The sequence below is a fragment of the Carettochelys insculpta genome, chromosome 3 (assembly GCF_033958435.1).
Source record: "Carettochelys insculpta isolate YL-2023 chromosome 3, ASM3395843v1, whole genome shotgun sequence".
NCBI lineage: Eukaryota > Metazoa > Chordata > Testudines > Carettochelyidae > Carettochelys > Carettochelys insculpta.
The window spans coordinates 97,594,873-97,621,036 of NC_134139.1; the positions used below are offsets into that span (position 1 = coordinate 97,594,873).

General features: G+C 47.5%; 1 protein-coding gene across 1 annotated transcript in view; it reads right to left on the reverse strand.

Annotated features, from left to right (window-relative positions):
• The window catches only part of ADGB (androglobin), a 224,364-nt gene that overhangs the window by 109,187 nt on the left and 89,013 nt on the right, over positions 1-26,164 (reverse strand). Inside the window, 2 exon segments of the mRNA XM_074988710.1 lie at positions 5,572-5,617; positions 19,681-19,825. Coding sequence (XP_074844811.1) covers positions 5,572-5,617; positions 19,681-19,825 — 191 coding nt within the window.

Below are 26,164 nucleotides of genomic sequence, written 5' to 3' on the forward strand. Positions count from 1 at the left end.
ACATACACACTTAGGCTGTGTCTACGTGTGTCAGATCTTCCAGAACAACACAAGCTTCTTCCGGAAGATTGGGGGTGTGTCCACACATGTAAGGCACTAGTCTGGAAGGAATCCGGAAGAACACACCACTTTTCCCGGATCCCTAATGCTGGTTCCGTAAGGGGAATAATGCCTTCTTCCGGAAGAAAGTATACCTGGATGCGTGCAGACTGCTTCTTCCGGAAGAAGCAATCCACCATGGCTGCTCCCCGTAGCAGGGAGACAGTCTAGTAAGCCCCTGGGGGCTCTGTGGTGCCTGCTTGCAGGAGCAGTTAAAGCTGCAAGGACCTAACAAACCCCAGAGCAGAAAGCAGGGGCTGTGATGCTGGCAGCATGTGCTGGGCTGCAGCACCCAGCCTACTGCCATGCCAGAATCCATGGCCAGCAGCCAGCCCCCCGGCTCCTCCCCAGGGCAGCTCTGGGAAGTCGGATGATGGCAACCTGAAGGGGGAGCGGCCCTGTAAGAAGAGAGCCTGTTCCTGGACAGAGACAGAGCTGGGAGACTTCCTCGTGCTCTGGCATGATGACACCTTGCCCCTTGTGAATACAGCAGTCATGGGCCCCCCTGCCACACCAGAGGGGAAGGACAGCGGATCCTCCGAAGAGGCTGGGAAGGAGGGCGAGTCCACCAGCCAGCCCCAGGGACCCTCAGACGACTCCTGCCCTAAGGGGTCCCTGGTGATAGCCACGGCCTCAGGGCCAAGTAGCTGGGCCACATCCAGCTGGGCATCCCCAGACCTATATGAGGTTACACGAGGTAAGTGCATGACACAGGGCATCCCACAGTGGGGTAACACACAGTCCCCCCCGCCACACCCCCCATATGCGCCACACTAGAGTGCACTCTGGGGCCGCAGCCAAGCTGCAGGGCACCCTGCATGACCCCCCAGGAACCCCTACACGTAAGGTCCGCATAGGGGGGAACCCAGGGTGCACAGCCACGCCCAGCCCACTCCCTCTCACCCGATGCCCTGTTTCTGGGCAGTGACCTTCACAGGTGGCAGCATCCCCAAGATGAGGGGATGCCCAGGCCACCAAGCCAGGGTCATGAGCCTGCACTACAAGGGTGTCCCAGGTCTGGCCCAGGGAGAGGTGCCCAGTGGGGACAGAGGACTGCCACACAGGGCTTGGCTGCTGCCTTATCCTCCCTTCCCACCCCCTTGTCTTACACCAGCTTCATCCCAGGGACAGGAGAGGTGCCAGAGGAGCCCGGGGCCAGCTGCAGCATCCAGGCCAGAGATGCAGGCAGTCGTCCAAGTGGGGCACAACCCTTGCATGCAGCTGCAGCCTGGAAGGCATGGAAGGTCCACTGCTAGAGCCTAGTGGAGGAGGCAGCGGCATATCCAGCTGCCCTCCGCCACCAAAATGATGTGGTGGAGAGACACCTGGCCCGGGAAGCGGAGGACCTCCAGTGGTGCAGGGACACGTAGGGGGAGGTGGTGGGGATGCTCCACCACACATGCAGAGCTCTCATGGAACTCCCCACTGCCCCACCTGCTGCCCCCACTGCCCCTCCATAGCTGCAGGGGGTACACTGGGTGGTTACCAGGCATAGCGGGATGGCGACATCGCTGATGACGAGTTCCCATTGGGCGATGTATGTGCCCGCCTCCATCTGGTGGCACAGGGAGACATTCCAAAAGATGCAGGCATTGTGTGCCTGGCCGGGCCAGCTGACATAGACATTGATGAACTGGCCCCAAGCATCCAACGCTACCTGGAGCATGATCGAATGATACCCTTTGTGGCTGGCGTATTGGCCGGCACAGTGGGCTGGGGCCCTGAGGAGGATGTGGTGCCATTCAATGTCCTGAAGCACTGGAGGAAGCTGAGCTCAGCGAACCCCACCACAGCGCATCAAGGTCCCCAAGGCACACAACCTGCCGCATGAGCACATCACTGATAGCTCTCACAACCTACAGGGGACAGAGAGCGTGCATGCTTGTGGGTGTGCCCAGGAGTATTCTGGGCCAGTCCCTGGCTGCCCCTTCCCTCCCTCTGCTTCTCCCTCCATATGGCTACCCCACCAGAGTGCCTCTCTGGGAGTGGGCTTGTGTATGGGTGGGGTATTTGGTCCCCATGGCTGCCCCCCTCCCACCTCCCCAGGGTCCCTGTTGTCCAATACCCCACTCCCCACACTGGGCTGGGGCCTGGCATGTGGCTTGACTCCAGTAAGATGGCCCCGACAGTGGACTTGCTCACCCAGAATTGCTGCCCCACGGAGCGGTAGCGATCCAGGGTGGCCAACTTCCAAATAGCAATGGCACTTCTTCACCGGGAGGGCTGGCTGCATCCCGGCGTCCTAGTGGCAAACGACTCAGGGGGTGGGGGCAGCAAGGCACAACTCTCACAGAATGTGCCCTTCACCGTGTGCAGGTTCCACTGCCACCGCTCATTGTCCAACTTTGCCATGACCGCCCGGCCCCACCAGTCGCTGCTGGAGGGGTGGGTCCAGACGTAGGGGATGGGCTGCCAAGGGCCCGGCAGGGCCAGGGGTGGGTCAGGGCCCTTGGTGCTCATGCAATGTTCATGCAGCAGGCTGGGGAGAGTGGTCAGGAGGCTCCCCAGCACCCTTGTCAGGGCGATCCTGTGCTGCTGTGGGAACTTGGGGTCCATGGCTGGCACGTGGGCTATTGTGAGAGCAGTGACGGCGAGCTGTGCTGGGAGCAGCATAACGGGCCTCAGCAGCTAGTGCAGGGAGGAGCTGCTGGTGGGGAGGCCTTTAACAGGCTGCGTGGTTGCTGCCTCAGAAGGGCTCTCTGGCTTTGTGACCCCCATCTGAGGCATTTCCTGCCTTCTTCTTCCAGAAGAGCATCCGTGAATGCATGGATGCTCTTCTGGAAGACCCGGTAGCTCTTTCAGATGCCACTTTGTGTGTAGATGCTCTCTTCCAGAAGATGATCTTCCTGAAGATGGCTTCCGGAAGATCGGATGTGTAGACACAGCCTTACTGCCTAAAACGTACTGTCAGAAATGGATTGCAAGGTCACAGGCTCAAAGGACGCCCACTCATCAAGAAATCCACCATGTCACTCATCTCTCAAGATCTCCACAAGACAGCACACATCCAACACTCGGGACAGGTAAGAGACAGCATAGATGGAAGCGAGTTCAAATCAGTTGAAGGACTTGTAATCCCATACACAGGGAGTAGGTGGAGCACCAAAGGGGAAGAGAGGTGAATGGGGAGCAGATCTCCATGATGTGCCATGTCTGATACACACATATATGCTTTCTACAGTCTCAGCTACGTGTCAGACCCCAACCCAGGCACGTCCTCCCAGAAATCATCCTTAGTCTCATCCCAGTGCATATAAAAATGCCCTGCAACTCATGGTTGAAAAGGCATCCTGGGTTTATGTCAAACTCATTGACAAAAGGAGAGGAGCAGTCTCATATCACAGGAGTTGAAACTGGTGAGCCTCATCACTACATGATCATCCAACTGGATACAAGGGTGCCAGCTGCCCACTAGAAAACAATTAAATCCTCTCTAAAGACATTCCTCCACTTAACAAGACAGCCCTCATCCAGAAGGTAAGACAGAGCAGGCTCCCCACACCACTCTGCCACAAAACTCCCTACCCAAGTACTCCTGTCATACTGTCCCAACCCCCTCCCTCCCGCAAATATACAGTTCCCACAGAACAATGCAGAAGGACAGGCAAGGCTCAGAGCACTCCTCAATTCCACAGAGAGTGAGGAGAAGGAGGCTGAAGAAGAGGAGACTTGCAAACAAATAAAGGTGGGGTAGCAGCAGCAGCCTAAAAGAGAGAGACTTCTGTTGTCACAGAGCAGCCATAGCCCACCCTCATCAGCTACCCCAAAACCACTTACTGGAGAGTCTAATACTACTGCAAGCGAGCACAAGGCTCCTGACAGACCTCAGATAGCTCATGTATTTGACTAGCCATTGACTTGAAAATAAACTAATAAGAGATAAAGTTATAAAACGTACCAGTCCAAATATTCTGCCCTGTTTAAACTTAGAAAAATGAACATTTCGGAATGTTGCTCTTAAATAAAGCATTTCTTCAAAGCAGATACCATCCTCCCATGTTTTGGTTTGTGATTCATGCCATGACATGTTCTATGACATTAAAAGTGTCAAAGTACATTATTTTGACACAACATGGGCTGACTGAGGCACATGATATAATACAATATGACACAATGCAAAACATTGACAACAGTTTTTTTTTTTAAATTACATATTTTTAAAAATTGTTTAGCTCATAAATTATGAATCAGTAAGAAATTACATTTGTGACAGGTTGTCACCTCTGGGGAACAGTGTGGGAGATGTGGGAACTGCTGTGCCTCTCTAACACAAACAACTGGGTTTGGGACACAGACAATCTCACACAGGCTCTGTTTTAACCCAACACAATGGCTGGTGGTGCCACTCACTCATCCTATGCTACCTTACTGTAAACAGCAGATCCCAGGCAGTCTTCCAGCTCCCTAGGCAAGAACCTCTTGATAAGAGAAAACTTGTGTAATGTGAACATGTCTCTTGTTTCATTGCTCTTATTTACAATAGTGGTTACTCTACTGCATAGTCAATTAATTCTGTTTCTGGATGTTTGAAATAGTGGATCACATGTTTTAATGAAAACAATAGCAATATTTTTAAGTCAAATTCTGTGTTTTCTCCACATACTAGAGCTACATTTAAGTTATTTCAGCCCTAAGGCTGAAACTACTAGAGGCTGTAAGGCTACAGCTAGGAGTGAGATGAGGGACAGATGAAGAATAGGAAGTTGTGGCGTGTAAAGCTGGAATCACTTTTACATTTACTCCTCTTGACTGTGAAACAAATCCACATTTCTGGTAGATGGGAAAAGCTTTTGCTAATTACAAGTCCTATGCAGTAAGGCTGTATAGGTCAGCGTCCTGTCTAGTATCATGCACATATTGTCACTTTGTAAGCCTAGATGGTTCAGAAGGCTATTGATACTTTCTACTGAACAGAGCCCTTTACACTGATCCACAAATTTCCAAGCCTCCAGTACCTAAGAATATTGGATGGGGTCTGTCAGCCTACAGTGCTACAATATTTTCACTTCCTTCTTCTGTTAAGACCCAACAAACATCTGAATTAAAACAAATCTATATTCTGCTCTAAGTATGGATTTTGAAATATGACTGGACATTGTGTCCAGTTGTTGTTCAAAACTATCTCTTCCACACACATTCAAATTGTAACATTTCTCACAACGAAAGCTCTATTCTTGCCTTTCTCTTTTTTCTAAATTAAAATAGCATTCATAATGATCAGGGGATAATGTTTCAGAAGTATTTATTTTTTTAAATATTTATGTTAAATTAATTAAAACCATTCGTAAGACTGCAATGCACAAAAGCTTTACATTGTATTTCCAGTTCTTTGAAGGCTCTCACTATGTCCTGTTCCCAATGATGTCAGTAAAATTTTTGCTTCCAGTTTCATTAAGAATAAGATTGAGCCTCAAAGTCATATGAAACTAGTGAAAAATGAACATGGTCTATATTACTCACAAATAGATTTACCTTTTGTGGAGCTTTCTGTGTTATGCTGTTGAATGAAGGAATTCTCCTATATGGGAAAAAATAAAATCTGCTGATGACAATCTTATACATGTAGGCTTAGCTACATACATGTTACTGAGAAGTAAATTTAAAATTAAATAAACTTAATACACAATGAAATAATCACTTATGATTAAGTTAGGCTATCAAGCAGTTATGTTACATCTATGTAATACATCAAATATACAAACTACCATAATTCAAACATGCCCTCTCTCAGGCAAAAAATTCCAGAGTCCAAAGGGACTTGTGCCTCATTAGGGATGCTAAGATTTCATTATTACTGATTAAACTTTGTCTTTTTAATATTTATTTATGTATAGTTTTACAACAGCTTCAGAACAGACAGGCATCTTGGTTTATCACAAAATCTGGAAAACTAATGTATTTAATATTACAAAGACTTTTTAAATGGTATCCCTACTTGCAGTGATCTTGTAATTTACACCAGCAATAAATAACACAACAAATATTGAGGGTATGACTTGAGGCTCACTTAAATGTCAGCAGTCTAATTTAATAATGAAGAAAACAAGAAACAGCAAAAATGAAATAAAAGCAATGCTACAGTGAAGCTGAAAAATAATAAAGATGTCATAATGTACGTTAAACTTTTAATGTTACCATATAAAACACAGACAGAAGAAAAAGCCAAATTATTTGGAAAAAAAGCTGAAAAATATGCTGTTACTGTTGTATATACACACTCATACACACAAATTATGAAATAGAATTATTTTTGCAATCATCAGAGAGGTAGCCGTGTTAATTTGTATCCGTAAAAACAAGGAGAAGTCCTGTGGCACCTTATAGACTAACATATTTTGGAGCATTGCATCTGACAAAGCAAGTCTCTGCCCACAAAAGCTTATGTTCCAAAATAACTGTTAGTCTATAAGGGGCCACAGGACTTCTCCTTGTTTTTGCGATAATGGCATACAATGGGGAACCACGAAATAAACTGTTTTCTCTATGTACTTTACTATTTCATTTACACTTTACCCAGTATCTTACTTCCATCAAGATTACTTCTAACATTAAAAAGTTCTAAGCTACTTCCAGCTCCCAAGCAGCATGTATATATTTTATATATCCCTCTCTCTCTCTCTCTCTCCTCCTGTAGGCATCAGGATGGCAGGAGCATTGCTCAAGTCTCATCAAAGATTAACAATTCCAAAATTTTCATTTCCTTTGAAACCACTACAACATACATATCCAAAATATTTGTTCTGAAAATGTCTGATGTATATTTATGATATACTGAGTGACATAAAGGTTTTTATTGGCAATAGGATGGTATAATTTACATATTTCACTTGTGGTAAAGCCACTTATGAGTCAAACAAACATAGCAAATCCATGCCAATAAAACTTTCATGCCACTTTTCATCATATGTAAGTCACAATACATATATAGATGGGAAGTTGTATATGACACAATGCTATTATGTTTTTAGTACAATGAGTTTTATTGGTAACCACAAATAAGACTATATAGTCTTCACTACCTTGATAACTGCTGTTTACAGATTTTGTGTCCTCCAAAGTTTTAATAAAAAACCTGCAGTTGCCAGCATAGGCAGTACGCTTGCATATTCTGAAGTGCACGTTGGAGTACAAATGTTTTGCAAGATATCTCCAGAATCAGCCAATGTGAAATGTCAGAGCTAATCTATCTTCATTTTAAAACCTGAGTACATCTCCAGCCTCTTCCTTGGGGGAAGGAGCGGGGAGATAAAAGAAAATATCATTAGGGTTAGGAATCTGTCACTGAGTTTTCCTAAAGATCATAACTGATTCTCCATCCCTGTAGCAGTCACCTCAAAGCTGGCCTTTTAGTTCACAAAACACATGGTCACAGGTCCCTTGACTGATGGGAAAACCCCAGAGCAATTTGAGGTTGTAACAAGCATGCTGCCCGGTTTGCTGTTTCTGCAAGCTCACTCCCAAGCGGCTACTTTAACCTAAGATGCCTCCACTGTTGAACAGCTGATGTGGCCTTAAGTCAAAAGAGAAGGCAGCTTAGTAGTGTAAGGTGGAGTCAGCAGCAAGAGGTGCCAGGTCCAATATGTAGGCTTCCTCTATACAAAAGACAGAATCATTTTGAGGCCCCACCCAGTAAACTAAACTCCACCCCAGGCACCTCTAAGGAGGTGATAATTCCCCTCCCACAACATCGTTGGCTATAACAAAAGAAAGCTTTTGTTAAAAGAGGAAAGGAACCCTGAATTAATTTGGGAGAACACCACAATCCTGTATCTGGAGCCTGGAGCCATAAGCAATCACCCACCCCACAGTAACTTAGGCAGTGTCCTTTGCCTTAATGCCACGCCTTCTGGGGTGAAAGTCTGATGAACAAATGTCCATTCACCACACCACTCCCCTTTCCTTACACTGCACCCCATCCACTGTTGGCTGGCCTTAGTGAGTGAAGACAAAGTTCTGAGTTGCATTCACATGGACACATCACCCACTCCTGCAAAAGGAGCAGAGACACCAAGCAAAGTCTCCAATGCTGCGATTGGCTCACTGCTGTTACTCCCTCTGGCACTGAAGGGCCGATCACTACCACCTCTGGGGCTGCTCATCTGCCCTTTTGCTGCTGCTGCATACTGCATTCTGAAGTTCTGCCAAGCACTTAGTGATCTTACTAGGTAGCAGCAAACCTCTATGCTGCTTCCTCTTTATTGTCTTTCACTGCAACACTCTCCCCACATCAAGTCAAAGGCATAGGCTCTTGACCTGCTTACCAATGATTTCAGGTCTAGTAACCATTGCACAGAAACAAGAACACCCAACTGAATACAACTAGTTTTGCTTTTTGGAGAGAGGAGGGTAAAATGGTGTCTAAGGCTTGGTCTACACTGGCAACTTATGTCAGTATAACCATATAGCCCTGGGACAAGGCATCCCTGAATGATGTAGTTACAAGACCTAAAACCCAGTGTAGACAACATTGTGTTAATGGGAGGTTTTCTCCCATCAATGTATCTACCACCTTGTGGGGAAGTGGAGCACCTGCACTGATGGGGACGCTTTCTTGTAGGTACAGGTAGCATCTTCACTAAGTGCTATGACACACAGCTGAACCACTGCAGTGCAGCTGTACTAATGCAGTGCTGAAAGTGTAGAAAAGCCATAGGAGTTCATCCCATCAGGCAGGAAGTCCTACCACTACCTTATCTCATCTTCAGTAGGTTAGGGCTTGGCTTCACCTTCAACCTGTTTAACAAGGTAGGTTTAAGTTAGGGGGACCCCCTCAATCAGGGCATGCTAAGCGCAATTCTGCTATGCTTTACTCATACATTTTCACTATTTCTCCTAAGTCTCAGGTGCCTGGTGGTGCACTGGAAAGTGGTAAGCCCACTACTTCGACTCCTCTTAGAATTGTAGACTCATAGAGTTGGAAGAGGCCACTGGAGGTTATCGAGTCCAATCCCCAGCTGAAAACAGGACCAATCCCAGCTAAATCATCCCAGTCAGGACTTTGTCAAGGTTGAACTTAAAGACTTAAAGACCTCTAGGGATGGAGATTCCATCACCTCCTTAGGTAACCCATTCCAGTGCTTCACCACCCTAGTGAAATTCTTCCTAACATCCAACCTAGACCTCCCCCATTGCAACTTGAGACCATTGCTCCTTGCTCTGTCATCACTCACCACTGAGAACAGGCTCTCTCCTTCCTCTTTGGAAATCCCCTTAGGTAATTAAGGCTGCTATCAAATCCCCCTACCCTCCTCCACCCTTGTCTTTTCCTAGGCATTTAAAGAAAATGCCTAGAAAATTGGGAAGCAGCCTGAAGTGCTTATAATCTAAGGTTTTAGTTCATCTGGGTACATATTTATGCACCATGAACAGTCCCCATTGAACTAATAGCAGGATTGCAGGATTAGGGTCTGGTTTTAGATGTGATATGATAAGTGTCAGTAAGATATAACAGTGGATTTGGAGGAAGGACACTGGTACAGTAGAAAGATGGTATGATTATATAGTTGAGGGATATGCATGTAATGATGGGCAAGTTCTTTAAATATCTATTTTTCACTCACTTTTTGAAGTAAAGGTGTAATAAGTAGATCTTAGAGAAGTAGCTAAATGAGGAGGGGATAGAATAGTGTTAGCCAATAATTGGGAGGGCATTCTGTGTATATGGACAAACAAACAAACGGACGGACAAACAAACAAACAAACGGACAAACAAACAAACAAACCCCCCCCCACATATGGGAAGTAAGTTGATCATGAAGGCTGCGTCATCTTTGCAACGAGCAGGCCGTGAGGAGACTAAGGCTACGTCTACACTATGAGATAACTTCGATTTTATTAAAATCGATTTTGTAATCCTGGGTTTCATAAATTCGAATTTGAGTATCCTCACTTCCTCACAAAGTCCCAGTAAAGTCGAGTTAGCGCTGCCATACTAAATCGTCAAACATCGACTCTTACAGCAGTGCATTGTGGGAACCTATTTCATGGTTCCCTCAGCCCCCTAGCATTCTGAGTTTTTTTTGCTGGTGCAGTATGGGAAAAAAAATGCCCTGCAAGTGGTTGTGGGTATGTGATGTCCTCTTCCCACATTACATTGCCCTCGCTCCCCTCCCATGGAAAGCAAATGGCCCTTTTTTCAGGAGACTTACCCCCCAGTGACAGCCAGCCCCCGAAATCTTAAATTCACAGGCCTCTTGTTACCTTACTTCCTGTGCACCTGGAGAGCATCGGAGATGCAACTGGCCAGAATAGACAACGGTGGGGCATGTAGCCAGTTTGGAGCTCCTGGAGTGGTTCCTCCCACTCCAGGTCAGCGAGCAGCCATTCTGCCCCACTGCCAGGGTACGATGACAACTCCCAAGTCAATAGTTCTGGGCTTCCCACCTTGCCTCAGGTGGGTGAGAGGCGACAGTCAATAGGCTGGCCTTGCCTGAGGCAGGCGCTGTGGGAAATTAGCTTAGGTCTCACAAAAGAGAGTCCAGGCCCTAGCTCAGGGCGCAGCAGCAAACACCACAGTTCATAGAAGGCCCAGGCCCTAGCTCAGGGCAGGGTAGCAAACACCACAGTTCCACAACAGAGCCCATCAACAATCTGTCTCCTGGGTCAGAAGGGATGCAAGCAGCTGGCCTGAGTTAGTGGGGAGGGGAAGACTGCCACCTGGTAGGTGTGTGGCAGGGGGGATGTGGGCCCCCCAACTCCACTGTGTCCAAGCCCAGGGTCCTGTGCAGTAAAGTGGTCTGCTGTGGGGGTCAGCGGGGATCCAGACTGCAACACACTGCCCAAGGTCCTGTCATGGTCCTCTCTACAACCTGGGCTACTTCCATTCTCCCCCTCTGTGCATACCTGGGTGTCTGGTTGGGCTCTCGGGACCTCACAGGGTTCCAGGTCCAGCTGGGGTCCGGGTGGCCCAATCCAGGCCTCTGCGGCCAGTAGGTCCTGCTGCCTCAGCCCAGCTTGGGGTGCAGCCCGAGGCTGGAGCTCCATTTAGGCCTTGGAGTCAGGCTGGTCTTCTGGATCAGGCCAGTTCCGAGGGGGTGCCAGGGGTGCCAGGACCAGCAGAGGTCCTGGTGGTCTCATCCAGTTGGTGGCCTTCTGCTGGCAGTCAGTCTCCCAGGCAGGGAGCCCAGAGCAGCCCCACCAGTTCCTCTAAGGTTGGGCTTTTACAGTCCTGTCCCCACCTCCTGACTTCCAGTCAGGTGACTGGGAAGGGTCAGGCTCAGTCCAAAACGGCTTCTGGAGGGGTTCCTCCCCCTCCAAGTCCGTGGACAGCCATTCCGCCCACTACAGGCATTGTGGGATACATGTGGGACTCCTCTGGAGGCCAATAAGACTGTTTTAAACAGAAACTATTGAAATAGAACACTTACATTTGAACATCCTGCTAATCCTACTCAGGTTATTGGAGTAAGAATATCAGCCGTAGTGCCCCCTAAATTTGAAACAATGGTAGCATAGACATAGCTAAATTTGAATAGTTGGGTGAAGGTGGAATTATGTGGGGTCTTAATGGCAAGGTCAATAAGTCCTTAGTATGGCAAAACTGGAATAAATAGAAATATGTTGAGAAGGGTGTGGATGTGGCTGAATCAATAGACAAAGTCAGATGATAACTTTCAGCAGCATTATTCTAGATGGGTAAGAAAAGAGCACTATTAGAGAGGCTAAACCTGAAGTAGCTGAGAAGGAAGATGGTCAAAAAACGGTAGTCACATGATTTATGGATACTGTAGTAAAAAAGGCCTATAAATACATTTAATACTCAGTGGTTAAACATCTTTGCAATCTGGATGAGAAAAATTCTCTTCTCATCAATCCGAGTGGGTTTGGTGGGGAGAGAGGAAAGCACCAAGGAAAGGCTCCAGAGGCAACCTAGTGCCTAAGCAGGCCAGTCATTCAGTTTAAAGCTGGACAGTACTGCTTTTTCTAAGTTTTGCCCTCCATCCAGTACAGAGACAAAACCAGAAGTGCGGTGTCACAGGTTAACATATGAGTAAAATAAATTAATTGTGATTTTTAGTTGGCAAAGCTACAAAGAAATACCAACTCAGGATCATCATCTTCTGAAAACAATTCGGTAGAACTATGGTTTGAACAAATGACAAAGATATAATCAAGACTTTTGTCTTTTCCTTACCTAAAAGGGCATACACATAAAAATGGATGACTTATCAAATTCTGAACTCTACTTTGTTCAGAAAACTGTTTTTTCCCCCATGAAAAAATCATGTAATCAAAAGAAGGCCAAGAAAGTACAGTCTTCCCCTGCCTTACGAGGGTAATTCGTTCCTGAAAAATTCCTCTTAGGGCAAATTCTAAGTCGAAAATGTAATTACCATTAATTTCAATGGGAAAAAACTTTACGCTTTCCTGAGCCCCAAATTTTACATCCATTTACACAAAAACAAAAACAAATCCCATTAAAATGAACACAGTTACTTCAATAGTTAACATTAGTTATCATAACACAACCTAACAAGGCATTTTCCCTTCATTAATTACTCTACAATATGTCTGTTTACCCGCAGAGACAGGGGAACAGAAATCGAAGGGCGTCTGGGAGGGGGGTGCAAAGCCGGGTAGCTGCCCGTGGCTGCAGAAATGAGGCTGGTGCAAGGGGGCGAGCAGGGCAGAGCAGGGCACGGGGAGGCACAGGGAGGCAGCCCGGCCTGAGCACAGCTCAGGTTAAGTGGGGAGGGGGCAGCGTCAGGGGCTAGCTGTGCGGGGAGTTAGGCAGGCACAGGAGGCCCCCAACTGGCAAGGGGCGATGCCTCACTCGTGCAGGGCTGTGCAGCAGAGAAGCCCTGCCACCAGCGGCCAAGGAGCTAAATGCAAAGGAACACCACAGGCGGCAAGTGGTGCCCAAGGCACAGCTGCGGAGGGTGGGCAGCGGCAGCCCCCTAGCTGCCCGGAGAGCAAGCAGCAGGGGCAGAGTTGGGATGGGCTGCGCACCCAGCAGCCACGTTTCGCAGAAGCACCTGGGAGCCTGCGGCCACCAGCTAGGCTGGGGCGCGCCGCAGCTGCAGAGCTCAGGCAGAGACCCAGACCAGCCACAGGTAAAGGCTGGGCTGGGGGCTCTGGGAAACAGCTGTCGGGCGCTGCGGAGAGATGCACCAGATGGGATGCAGCTGCGGGCAGCCGTTGCCAGGAGCTGCAGCCTTTCTCCCACAGCAAGGTGTCCGCGTCCCGCTGAGACGCACACAATGGAAATCAGTCCTTGTAAATTCGAGGAAATGCCTTGTAAGATGAGCTAGGGGTTTTAAATCAAACTCCTTGTAAACCTGAATTCTCATAACCCGAATGGGTGTATCTCGGGGTATGACTGTACTTAGAAATGTAATTTTATCAGTAAACGCTGATAAACATCAAAATCACTAAAAGAATTATTAGACTACTTTTATTGCAAAAGAATAAACCCAAGACCTTGTTACCAGAGGAGTCTTATCAAATTAACCAGTTCCTTGATTTTGAACTTTTAAATACTATTCTTTGATGGTGAAATAAGGATATATTCTTTGTAAAATGGTTTGAGAACCTTAGCTGTAAATTGGAGGATCTTAAATTGATGTGGTATAGAATGGCATTTCCCAAACTGTGCTCTGTACAATGTGAATAGGTGTTCTGTGAAAAAAATTTGATGCTAGTGATATTTTGCCTTCTAAAATATTAAATATAAAATTATGCGTATATAAAAATACTAAGGTATTTTAATAGTGTTTAGATTGTAGGTATATTAATATTTATAATGCATTCATAATAGTATAGTTGTTATTATGTGACTTGTGCCAAAATAATGAGAGTCAATTCAGTTTTTTTGGCATGGGATGGGTTCAGAAAAATCACATGATGCTGCACCAGATATGAAGAACCAACTCTCCAGCACTGTTCCTAATATTAAGTGGATTTGTGATCAAAACATGCAAAAACACTCTTCTCATTAAAAACTGTCCAACCTTATTTTTATTTTCTAGTAGCTTTCTGTAAAAATAAATTTATAACACAAAATTTAAAATGTTTTCTATAACTAATTTGTTTTGTGTTTCTTTTTCACAAAAATGTTTTTTAATCTTTAAGAAGGACATTGTGCTATTTTTATACAAAAGAATGACACTAACTATCCTGCTGTTGGATGTTATATTGATATTCTGCTTTGGGTTTGTACTTAATTTTTAATTTTCATACTTCATTATAGGGTTGCTAACCAGCCACCTATCTGAAAGACTTTAGTTGTTCATTCAGATGATTTCCTTGTTATTTTTCATTCTTTGTAAAATAAAAGACATCCTAAAAATAAACTATTTTAAATGAACTTTTGAGCATTACGTGCAGCTATTTTTTGGTATGAAGTCCTCCCCTTCCCTCCCACCCCCCACCAGAATGTATGTGTTCTTTCAATATATTCCAAGCCCAAAAGGTAACCAAAGAGGTTTGGGAAATACTGGTATAGAACAATATTTCTCCAGTTTACCTCTTGAATGTTTTAAACGCAAATTTCCATCGAGCTAGATACATGGCTTAAAAATGGGAAAAAAGTTATCTAGACTTCGTAAATTATGATATTAAAAACCACAGATTGGTAATAATCTACTGGATCAGGGAATATCAAAGATTGACTTCCAGCATTCTTTTTGGTTGCTTTCATCAAATGAGTATTGCATGCCTATTCAAATTAAATCCAGTATTTCTTTAAAGCAAAGAGACAAAACGTGTCCCATGGTGGAAAAAAATGACCACCTGTAGCAATATACTTCTGAAGATGCTAACATGTATGTGAAATAAAGAGGATTCTTCAGCAATTTATCATCACCGTTTTGTCTTTCATGGCAATCAATACAGATATCTATAAAAAAGTACTCTCTGTCTCTCTCTCTCTCCCACCCACTCTCCCACACATGCATATAACCCCCACCTTTTATCTTTCGATCCGGTTTGCATTCCCTATTAATAGGCATCACATTTTTCACCTGAGATTTCAGCCAAGAGAAAAGAATGGTTCAAGCACAGGTCATTTAGCTGCTTATGACATTTTACATTTCATTTATGAACCAGACTGCCCTCAGACTGACTCCTACGTCTGTTTCCTACCATTCCATTTTTCTCAATATCTGTCTCATGTACTCTCCTACTTGTCCCTGACTCTCTCGGCTTCTTTGCCCTTTTTGTGACAGACCAGAATTCACAATTAGAATGGTTTCTATGCCAGGAATCATAGGAGAAAATTAAAGCAGCAGTCCAAACAACATTTATGCTTCTAGCACACGTCTTTTACTTTCTAGTTAACTACCTGTATTTGTAGAAATACAGAGTTTCAACACATTGTTCCACTTTAGTATTTTTTTTTTGTGTCAATACTTCCTCCTACTGAGTACTAGCACCTTGGCAGCCCCAGCTTTGGGACTGGCTGGAGTTGGGGCAGGGAGCTGGCTGAGTACCGGTTCCTCCCTTTTTTTTCACTAGGATGCTATTTACAACTTGTTTCTACACTCATGTTTTCAGATTTCCATGCACCTCTTGCTAATATAAAGCTTGTCATACTAAGACATTAAATATCTTAATTTATATAAAATACACGTACTACATAAGAAACATATTTTATTTTCAAGGCATCATTCCACCAACAAGTCTGGGGTAATTTTGACAAAATTATGCCAGTTTACAGCGGCTGAAGATCTGGTCCTACATACATGAAATTCCCTTTTAAAATGTAACAAACAAGCATAATCAAGGATCTCTACAAAGGGAAATATTTTTATTTTAATTAATTAAACACTAATTGAGTTGCTATTTGGCTATGGAACACGGTGTATCTTAATGAAAGGTATTTTCTGATTGCTTATAATAGGATTTATAACCCTGCTTGCATAGTGTCATCTTTGTCATATCTTTGTGACTGAGTTCAGCTATTAAGGAGGCTGCTGCTTTTTTCCCTTTGAGGTCAGCACCAACTATGTGAGACTAAATTCCATGGTAATGGATTTCTTTCTCATCCTTTTCCATACTCTAATTACACTACACACAAAGATATGGGAGAAAAGAAAGTTCACTCTTTATCCTTATTTCATAGTCCATATTCATGGGAGAACTGTGGTAAATGTTTAAGAGCTGGATTTAGGATTTCTTGTGCTCTGTAGTGCACCTAATACAACAGAAGTCATATTATTTCTCTGTATTACTATAGTGCCTAGGAGCCCTAACTAGACACCACTGCCCAACTGTGTTAGGTACTATACCAACACAGAACAAACACATAGCTCCTGTCCAAAGGATCTTATAATTCAACTGTAATTTTATCAGTAAACGCTGGTATACATCAAAATCCAAATGCAAACAGAGGAAAAGTATTTCCATTGATGATAATAAAAATTTACACACAGACAAAGTAAGAAAAATGTTTCTTGTGAACTCATGAGAAATTGAGTCAATGGTATTTAGTTTGTATATTTTGACATATGGTGTTGGTAATTTGTGGTTTAATGGTCAAAGTTTGACTACTGAATTTCAAAGTCATTAAATAACGGTCTGAGCACCCATGACTTAAGTCCAGGATGAACATAATAACCTTTATACTGGTTCAGACCAAAGGTCCATCTAGGCCAGTATCCTGTCTTTCAACAGTGGCCAAGGCAGGTGTCCTGGAAGGAATGAACAGAACAACTAATCATCAAGTGATCCATCCACTGTTGCCCATTCCCAGTTTCTGGCAAACAGAGGCTAGAGGACCAGGAGAAGAGGTGCAGATTTTCATACAGTCAGGGTAAGTTTCTAGGGTGGATGTGACCTGGCCCATGCCACTCTTTTCAGAGGAAGATAAGTGCTGTTCACCAAAACCCAGCTGGGAATTCCTGCTGAGCCTGGCACAGGGTACGAGCCACAAGCTGAGGCATCCCCAGCCCCACATCCCGCGCCCCCCATACCCAAGATTTATATCTCTACCAGCTGTTCCAGGTACCCAAAACAATGCGCTCACATTGCAGGGGGGGCGAGTGACCACTCTTATCACTTCCCATGGCTTCCCCTTCAGAAAGTCATTCTTCTGCAGAGGAGAAGCAAAGAAATCCATGGGGACACGAATTCCGCACATGCACAGGGGTATGGAACTTCCCCAGGAGTAATTAAGAATCAGAAGACTTTCTACACAGTAATTAGTAGAGACTTTTTACTCAGTGGGCATCTATTTCTATACCTATGAACATTTAAGTTGTAAATCTGGTAAAAATTAAAACAAATAGTTAAAAACCAATATGACCTACTGATAAAAAAATACAAAAATCTAATTCTGCCAAGGCCTACTTACAATCTAAGTACAGAACAAGAGACAACATTTGGATATAGACAGATGGACAGGAGAGTACAAGGAAACAATATTGGTCAGCACAATATGCAGCAATCTCAGCATAACAGAATCATAGAATTTTAGGGCTGCATGGGACCTCAGTAGGTCATCTAGTCCAGCCCCCTGCCTAAAGCAGGATCAAGCCCCACTAAATCACCCCAGCCATGATTATATCAAACTGGTATTTAAAAACCTCTAGGGATGGAGATTCTACCACCTTTCTTGGTAATGTACTCCAGTGCTTCACCATCCTCCTGGTGAAATACTTTTTCCTAATAGCCAACCTACATCTCTGTAACTTCAGACCATTGCTCCTTGTTCTGGTAACCAGTAAGCTAATCATTGTCAAACTTTTAAATGAGGCTCTACTTCCTAAAAAGTTTTGTTTATGTTGGATAGATAATGTGACTGTCATGAACTCCAATCCTTTTCTCATGTTTTGAAAGTTGTCAGAGGCGAAATCTTGTTGTCATTTGCTCCTGATTTGTATAAGTGTAACTGACAACACGTGTCACTATTTGAAAACTCAAGATGTATGCACACTATATAAGTGCAAAGTATTTATTACTCTGCTATTTAAGTTAATGGAATTCTCAATAGACAATGTGACCCTCAAAGACACTTTACACTGCTATTTTCTACTTCCACTAATATGGTTAACGTCCGATGGCTTACGTTCTACCTGCAATTTGTTTGCTCGAAAGTTTCTTCCTCTCTGTTCATCATATTAGGAATATCATTTTTTGAAAAATGTCTAAAGTTAGGGTGTCTAAAGCTAGGCTCTGAAGCACACTGGAGCAGAAGGGTACAGAATGTTTTTGAAAAACAAGAGACTTGTTTAGGTGCCTAAATATGGATAGAAACTAACTTAAGATATTCTTAGAAATATTGGCCTACATGTCTAGTTTTGGAAGTTTTTTTCCCTCAAGTAGCTGTGTTTCCAAATAACCTCTGCACTGTAACTGAAATACAGAAAACACACACATACACACACACACACACACACACACGCAGCTTCAAGCTTGTGCTGTTGTGTTTGTGTAATTATTAAAAATGGGTGAGAATTGAAAGGTTGGAGAGTAATAAACTGCAAAGCCCAGTGATGCTGATCCAGGCGATACACTAAGCAACCAATACCTCAGTTATGCTTGTAACAGCTTCTGTCCCTTTTCACTGTCTCCAGCATTCTAGGCTTCTGACACAGGCCTTGTCCACATCTGCAGCAGCACACAGGGTGAGTGCGGCTATAAAAGGCAGGTAGGTGTAGTGATAAAGGGCAGTGCATAGCTACAAGTGTCAGGGAAAGCCTCTGGCAGGGGGAAGCAGCAGGGAAAGGCCCTGGCATCTCCCTGCTCCTAGTGCCTTGCTGTCTTTTACTGCAGTGGGAAAAGGCTCTGGAAGTGGGACATTACACTGTTAAAAATAGCAGGATAAATGTAGAAAGCACTGCTTGGGTATTTAGATAGCTGTGTAGGGTACATACCCTAAGGTTCTGGAGCATTTTTTCTTTACTTGCCTAAGCAGTACCCCACCATCTACACTGATATTTACTTACACCTGTATTAGGGCAGCATGCTGTTTCTCTACCCTACACACCACCGTAAGTGTAGACATAGCCATAGACTAACATTCCTTTGGAGAAGAGAGAGGGAGATACATCCATGGTTTTTTCTTTACACAGCTACTTTTCCTTTTTATAGACAAAAATAGGATTAGTAAATTTAATAGATCAGCTACGCACTTGAAAAAACAAAAGTTCAAATGGAAGGCTACGGGTACACTAGAAGCATCTGTTTGTAGAGGTTACTGTTGGAAGAGATGTTATGAGAAAAATTCTATCAACAGATCTCATCTATACATAAAAGTGGATTGATCTTTTGATCCACTCTGTCAACAAAAGGGCCCTGAGGAGCATCTATGCAACCTTTTTGTCAACAGTTTCTGTTGACAAAATGCATTTTGTGTGTAGATGCTCTGCAAGTTTTGTCGACAAAACCCCAATTTTGTCTACAAAACGCTCTAGTGTAGATGTAACTGAAACGATGTACACTTTTTACCCAATAGACACCAATATAACTACAAAAGAATAAGAAGCAGATTATTTTTAACGCAAAAAGAAAAAAATGTTCTGTAGTAACAAGTTGCTTTTGAAAAACTACATTTACAGATAATAAGAAATTTATGTTTGATCTTCCATTGTCATTTACAGCACAAAACTGGGATACTTTTTTTTTCAAATGTAACTTTCTTACCTGGTAATTATCTTCTGCACTCAAAAATCTTGTATTTTGATTCACATCCAAATATATGTCATTTATATTTTCATCACTTTCAATAACAGAGGGGAGGGTGGAGGCAGGAATACGTCCCCTTTTGATGATAGATGGTGGAAAACAGCTGTATAACAAAGAAAAACTCAAATGCATTAACATACATAATAGTTATCTTCATAACTATCTTATTTGAAAACCAAGGGTTTGATTTTCAGAACAAACTACATTTTTATGTCCTTGGTTTAATTTTAAATATCATTAGTGGCTGACCGCCCCAACCCCATTTTCCCATCTAATTTTTAGAGGAAACCATCACCATCAACCGGCACAGCAATGTTATAAAACATCATTATTAATGTTTGACCACCTGTAGCTACTGAAGAGAAAATATCCAGAAGACTGACACCAGTGCAGGCTGAGAAAAGTGGCCTTTTTTGCCTGTGGGATAAAGTTTTGCATTTTTTCCTTCTTCAAAATTGGTCTCCATGGATACAAAACAGAAAAAAAATGAAAATCTATGTCAGGCCCAATCCTACTCTCATGGAAGTAAATCAGAGTTTTGCCTAGAAGCTTGTCTTAACTGACTGCTTGGGTATATGAGCTGTGGGGACTATGTGGGTATGTCTACAGAGCAAAGTTACTTTGAATAACTTGCTAGTGTCTACACAGTGCAACCACTATTTCAAAATAATTTCAAAACAGTGGTTATTTTATTTCGCATAAGGAATGCCTATTTCAAAATAGGGGCCCTTTAGGCAGGAAATAGAGCCTATTCTGAAATAAGCCATAGGAGCGGTGTCTACACGTGCACGCTACTTCGAAGTAGCGGCACTAACTTCGAAATAGCGCCCGTCGTGGCTACACGCGTCGGGCGCTATTTCGAAGTTAACTTCGACGTGAGGCGGCGAGACGTCGAAGTCGCTAACCCCATGAGGGGATAGGAATAGCGCCCTACTTCAACGTTCAACGTCGAAGTAGGGACAGTGTAGACGATCCGCATCCCGCAACGTCGAAATTGGCGGGTCCTCCATGGCGACCATCAGCTGGGGGGTTGAGAGACGCTCTCTCCAGCCCCTCAGATCACTGGTGGCCGCGTGGAGCGGCCCCTTAAAGGTCCCCTCCCCCTCCCTGCCTCTGCAGGAAGCTGAGGCAACGTGCAGGCTGCAGCCTGCACACGCGGGCAGCTTGCAGCACCCTCAGCTCCTGAGAGCGGTGATGGCTAGCCGGCAGCCCCCCCAGCGCCCCCAGGGGACCCCCCCCAAGGGGAGCCAGGGCAGCCAGCCCAGCCAGGGGCCAGCCAGGCTGGGAAGCGGCAGCGGGGCCCCTCCTGGACGGAGGCCGAGCTGCGGGACCTGCTGGGGCTCTGAAGCAAGGAGGAGGTGCTCCAGGTAATGGGGAGCAAGAGGCGGAACGCGGATGCGTTCGCTCGGCTGGCCGATGGCCTGGCTGCCCGGGGTCACCCTGCCCACACTCCTGATCATGTGAGGAGTAAGGTGAAGGAGCTGCGGCAGGGTTACGCCCGGGCCCGGGATGCGGCCAGCCGATCTGGGGCCGCCCCCGTCACTTGCCCCTTTTACAGGGAGCTCAGGGACATCCTGGGCTCCCGGCACACCTCCTCCCCTCCGGCCACCCTTGACACCTCGGCTGACGAGCCCGAGCAGGCCCTGCAGCCGGAGTCCGCCCCGGAGGCAAGCCCCGCACCCCGGGGGCCCCCCCCCGGAGGCCATCCCCGGGACATCGCGGCAGGAGGAGGAGGAGGAGGAGGAGGAGGGGGGCTCCTCCTCCGCAGAATCCAGCCTGCAGATCCTCCTCCTGCCATCCCAGAGCAGCAGCAGGGCCTCCGACCCCCGGGGATCTCCGGACCATGGGAGCGGACCGACAGGTAGGTACCCCTCTCTGGTGGACACCCCTGGGCTTGAGGGGCGGGGGGTAACAGAGATGTATCCAGGGCCCCCCACATGCTCACATGGCCATGGCCCCAAGGACACCAGGGCCATGGCCCTCACAGCACTGCAGCCATCAGCCCCTGCCCCCCCACACCCCGCATGACAGTGCCATGCCCCATCCCCGGGCCAGGGGGGAGCGGAACCTCGAGGGGCCCCCGGGCGGAGGGGGTGGGACACCCCGCAGCAGCAGCATGTGATGGAGTGGGGGGAGTGCCAAAGGGAGACTCAGGCTACATATGAGCCACAAGAGCCGAAGAGCTCCCAGGGCCAAAGGAGGATCCTGGCGCTACAGCTGGCAGGTGACACCTCTGCCCTGAACAAACACGAGGGAGGAGCCGAGCTGGCTTGGAATTGGGGGGCGAGGGCGGGGGCCACAGGTAGAGGCAAGGGGAAGGGAGAGCTGGAAGGCAGCCAGCCTGAGGAGGGGGAAAGCTGCATCCCAGAGGGGCCCCCCTTGGGGTCTTCTCCCCACGACGGGTTGGAAGGACTGTCTCTTCCGACAGCTGGTGCTGTCACTCCTGGCAGAAACTGGGCATCTGTGGCCTAAGAAACCTCTCCTGCTCTCAGACCCTGCGGGGTGAAGTGAGAGTCGCTCCCACCAGGGGACGGGCTGCAGGGCAGGGGGACCCCTGAACCCCATCCATCACAGCAGCATCTCCCGGGGACGGGGATGGGGAACCTGCAGCACAGGGCGGGGGGGACAGAGGCCACGGCTTGGGGCCCACACTAACGCCTGTCTCCATTCTTCTTTCCCCCCTCCTTTCCTGTGTCCTGCACCTGCACCATCAGAAGGACCGGAAGAGAGCGCCGGCGAGGCCTCAGTTGTCCCGGAGAGCCCTCCGGGACCATCGCTCCAGGGCAGCCCCTCGGCCGAGGAACGACCGGCCCTGCGGCAGGCTAGACGGTGGACCCCGCGCCTACAACTGTCGATGGCGACGGACCCCCAGCTGCTGGCCATCCTCCGCCGGCAGCTGGAGGTATCGGAGCAGCACCTCCAGCTGCAGGGGCGGGCGCTGGCCTGACGCCAGGAGGCATGGGGGGCCTATATGCAGACATTTAACCGCCTGGTGGACTACCTGGCCCCCCATGCCGCGCCGGCCGACCCATCACCCGCCTTGCCCGCTCCTGCAGCCCCACCACCAGCTGCTCCGCCCGTCGCCGGCCCGTCCGCCGTCGCCCCACCACCCACCCGCGAGGGCCAGAGCGCCGAGAGACCCCTGGAGCCACCTGAAACTCGCCGGCCCCCATACCTTCGGGTCCAGCCCGCTCCCACCCAGCCGCGGACCAGGCTGCGAGCGCGGCGGGGCTCCCGGCTGGGCACGCCCAGTGCCGGGCTATAGGGGCGAGGAGCCCGGGACGTGGCCCCCCCCTTGTATATAGTTGGACCCTGTTTTTTTGGTCCCCCCGTTTGCCCCGTCCCCCCCATGTAAATAGTTCTCCCCTTTCTCCTCCCTGGTTTTCTTTTTATTATGTATGGCACACAGTTGTTTCTTTGGATTGTTTTATTTTTGTACATATTGCTTTGGTTGAACGTTTGTACTTAGTTTTCTGTTTGTGGTTCACATATTTATTTACACCCAAAAAAAACGGTTCGGCCAGAAAAAAAAAAATTTACGTTCAGCCACAAGTTCGTGCTGTCATTTGTCCAGGACAAGTGGGAGGGGGGGGCGGTGGGGTGCTCCATGGTGTGGGCGTTGGGGCAGGAGTGTGGGGGAGGAAGGGGCGGGCAGTAGGGGGCCTGGGCAGAGTTCACCCCGCGGCCTGTTGGTCGAAGTGGGCCCGCAGGGCCTCCCGGACCCGGGTCCCCTCGGGGTCCACCTGCCGCCTGGGGGCAGCAGGTGGCTGGACATGTGCCCTGCCGGCCTCCGCAGCCCAGCCCTGGAAAAAGGTCTCCCCCTTGCTCTCGACCAAATTGTGCAGGGCGCAGCAGGCACCCACAGTCTGGGGGATGTTGTTGGGGCCCGCATCCAGGCGAGTCAGGAGACATCTCCAGCGTCCCTTCAGGCGGCCAAATGAGCGCTCCACCACCTGGCGCGCGTGGTTCAGGCGCTCGTTGAAGCGCTCCTGGCTAGCGGAGAGATGGCCCGTATAGGGGTGCATGAGCCAAGGCCGGAGGGGGTATGCCGCATCTGCAATGACGCAGAAGGGCATGGTGGTGTCCCCCAGAGGGATCTCCTGCTGGGCGATGTAGGTCCCCGCCTCCAGCCGGCGGCACAGGCCCGAGTTCCGGAAAACCCGGGCATCGTGGGTGCTGCCAGGCCAGCCCACGTAAATGTCCTGGAAACGTCCCCGGCTGTCCACCAAGGCGTGCAGGACGACAGAATGGTAGCCCTTGCGATTGAGGTATCGTCCGCCACTGTGATGCGGGGCACGGATGGGGATGTGAGTCCCATCCAGAGCCCCGAAGCAGTTGGGGAAGACCAGGGTGGCAAAGGCGGCGACGGTGGCATCTGGGTCCCCCAGCCTCACGAGCCTGTGCAGGAGCATGGCGTTGATGGCACGCACAACCTGCAGAGAAAGCACATGGGACAGCCCCAATGAGGGGTGAGCAGGGTGTGCGTGGCCCTGTCCTGCCCTGGCCCCCCTGCTCTGGCCCCCCTGGCCTGCCCTGCTCTGGCCCCCCTGCTCTGGCCCCCCTGCCCTACTCTGGCCCTGCCCTGCCCTGCTCTGGCCCTGCCCTGCCCTTGCCCTGCCCTGCCCTGCCCTGCTCTGGCCCCCCTGCCCTGCCCTGGCCTCCCCCTGTGGGTTCTCTTACCTCCATGAAGACAGCCCCGACGGTGGCCTTTCCGACACCAAACTGCTGTCCCACAGATCGGTAGCTGTCCGGAGTGGCCAGCTTCCAGACAGCGATGCCGACCCGTTTCTGCACCGTGAGGGCACGCCGCATGGCAGTGTCCTGGTGCCTGAGTGCGGGGGTGAGCCACTGGCACAGCTCCAGGAATGTCTGTCGGCTCATCCTGAAGTTCCTGAGCCAGTGGTCGTCGTCCCACTCCCCAAGCACCAGCCGCTCCCACCAGTCGATGCTGGTGGGGTAGCTCCACAGCCGCCGGCGTGTGAGGCGGGGGGTGGAGCGGGGTGCTGCAGGGGTAGGGGTTGAGCCCTGCTGCCCTGGAGGCATCTCCTCCCCTGGGGCAAGGAGGTGCTCAGCTGCCTCCCACATGGCATGGGTCAGGGCAAGCCCTGCTCCTGCCAGGAGGGCTGGGTGGACCTCTAGCTGCTGCTGCTGCTGCTGCTGCTGCTGGGGGTCCATGACTGTGGCGCCCGGGGTCTGTGTGCCTATGGCTCCTCAGACCGCGTGCTGTGCAGGCTGAGGGTGTCTGGGAGGGGCCTTTTAAGGGAGCGGCTAGCTGTTGCCCCGGAAGCGCTAGTCCGCCCGTTGACCCTGTCTGCAGCTGTGCCTGGCATCCCTATTTTGATGTGTGCTACTTGGGCGTGTAGACGTTCCCTCGCTGCGCCTATTTCGATGTTGGGCTGAGCAACGTCGAAGATGAACATCGACGTTGCCGGCCCTGGAGGACGTGTAGACGCTATTCATCAAAATAGGCTATTTCGATGTCGCAACATCGAAATAGGCTACTTCGATGTAGGCTTCATGTGTAGACGTAGCCAGGATGTCCAATGGCTTTATTTTGAAATAGGCTCTGTTGTGTGTAGACATTGTATTTCAAAATAGTTAAGTGCTATTTCAAAATGCATTTTGTGTGTAGCATTTTTTCAAAATTATCTAGTCCAGAATATCTCTTCCACTATGTCTACACCACATTCCCTTTTGAAGGAGGAATGCAAATAAAGGGAATTGAACATGCAAATGAAGCACTGACTTAAAAATCTCATGTCAAATTTGCATAATTTCACATGACTGCATTTCCAGAAGAAACTTTAAAAAAAAAAAACCCAAAACACAGCAGTGTAGAGATGGGGTTCTTTCAGAAAAAAAAAAGCCGTCTTCAAAAGAACCCTTCTTCCTACTTTGTTTCAGGAAGAAGAGTTTTTCAAACATGTTTTTATTTTTAAAGAACCTGGCTGACTCTGCTTTTTTTTTTTTTTTTTTTTTGAAAAAGTATCTTCCAGAAATGTGATCATGTGAGATTATGCAAATGAGGCATGAGATTTGTGAAATCGACACTTCATTTGCATTTTCAATTTCCCTCATTTGCATTCCTCTTCCTAAATGGGAATGTAGTAGAGACGTAGCTTTTCGGAATAGTTTACTTTGGAATAATGCTGCTGTGTAGATATATCCCATCAGAGCAATGTCACACAAATAGCAACTTGATTTAAATGTTTATTTGTGGAATTATGGCCATAACATACAACAAAGGTAAACATACTTCATCTAGTACTGTCTTAAAAAGGGATAATAGATTTAATTCTTTAGCAATAACACTGGCAGAACTGTCTTGTCTTAAAGAATTCCTTAATATTTGTATCTTTGATGAGGATTACATTTACAGATTAAAATTGCTGAAATCCCAATTATGAGCCTAAATCATACATCATTTAAAAACACTATTACC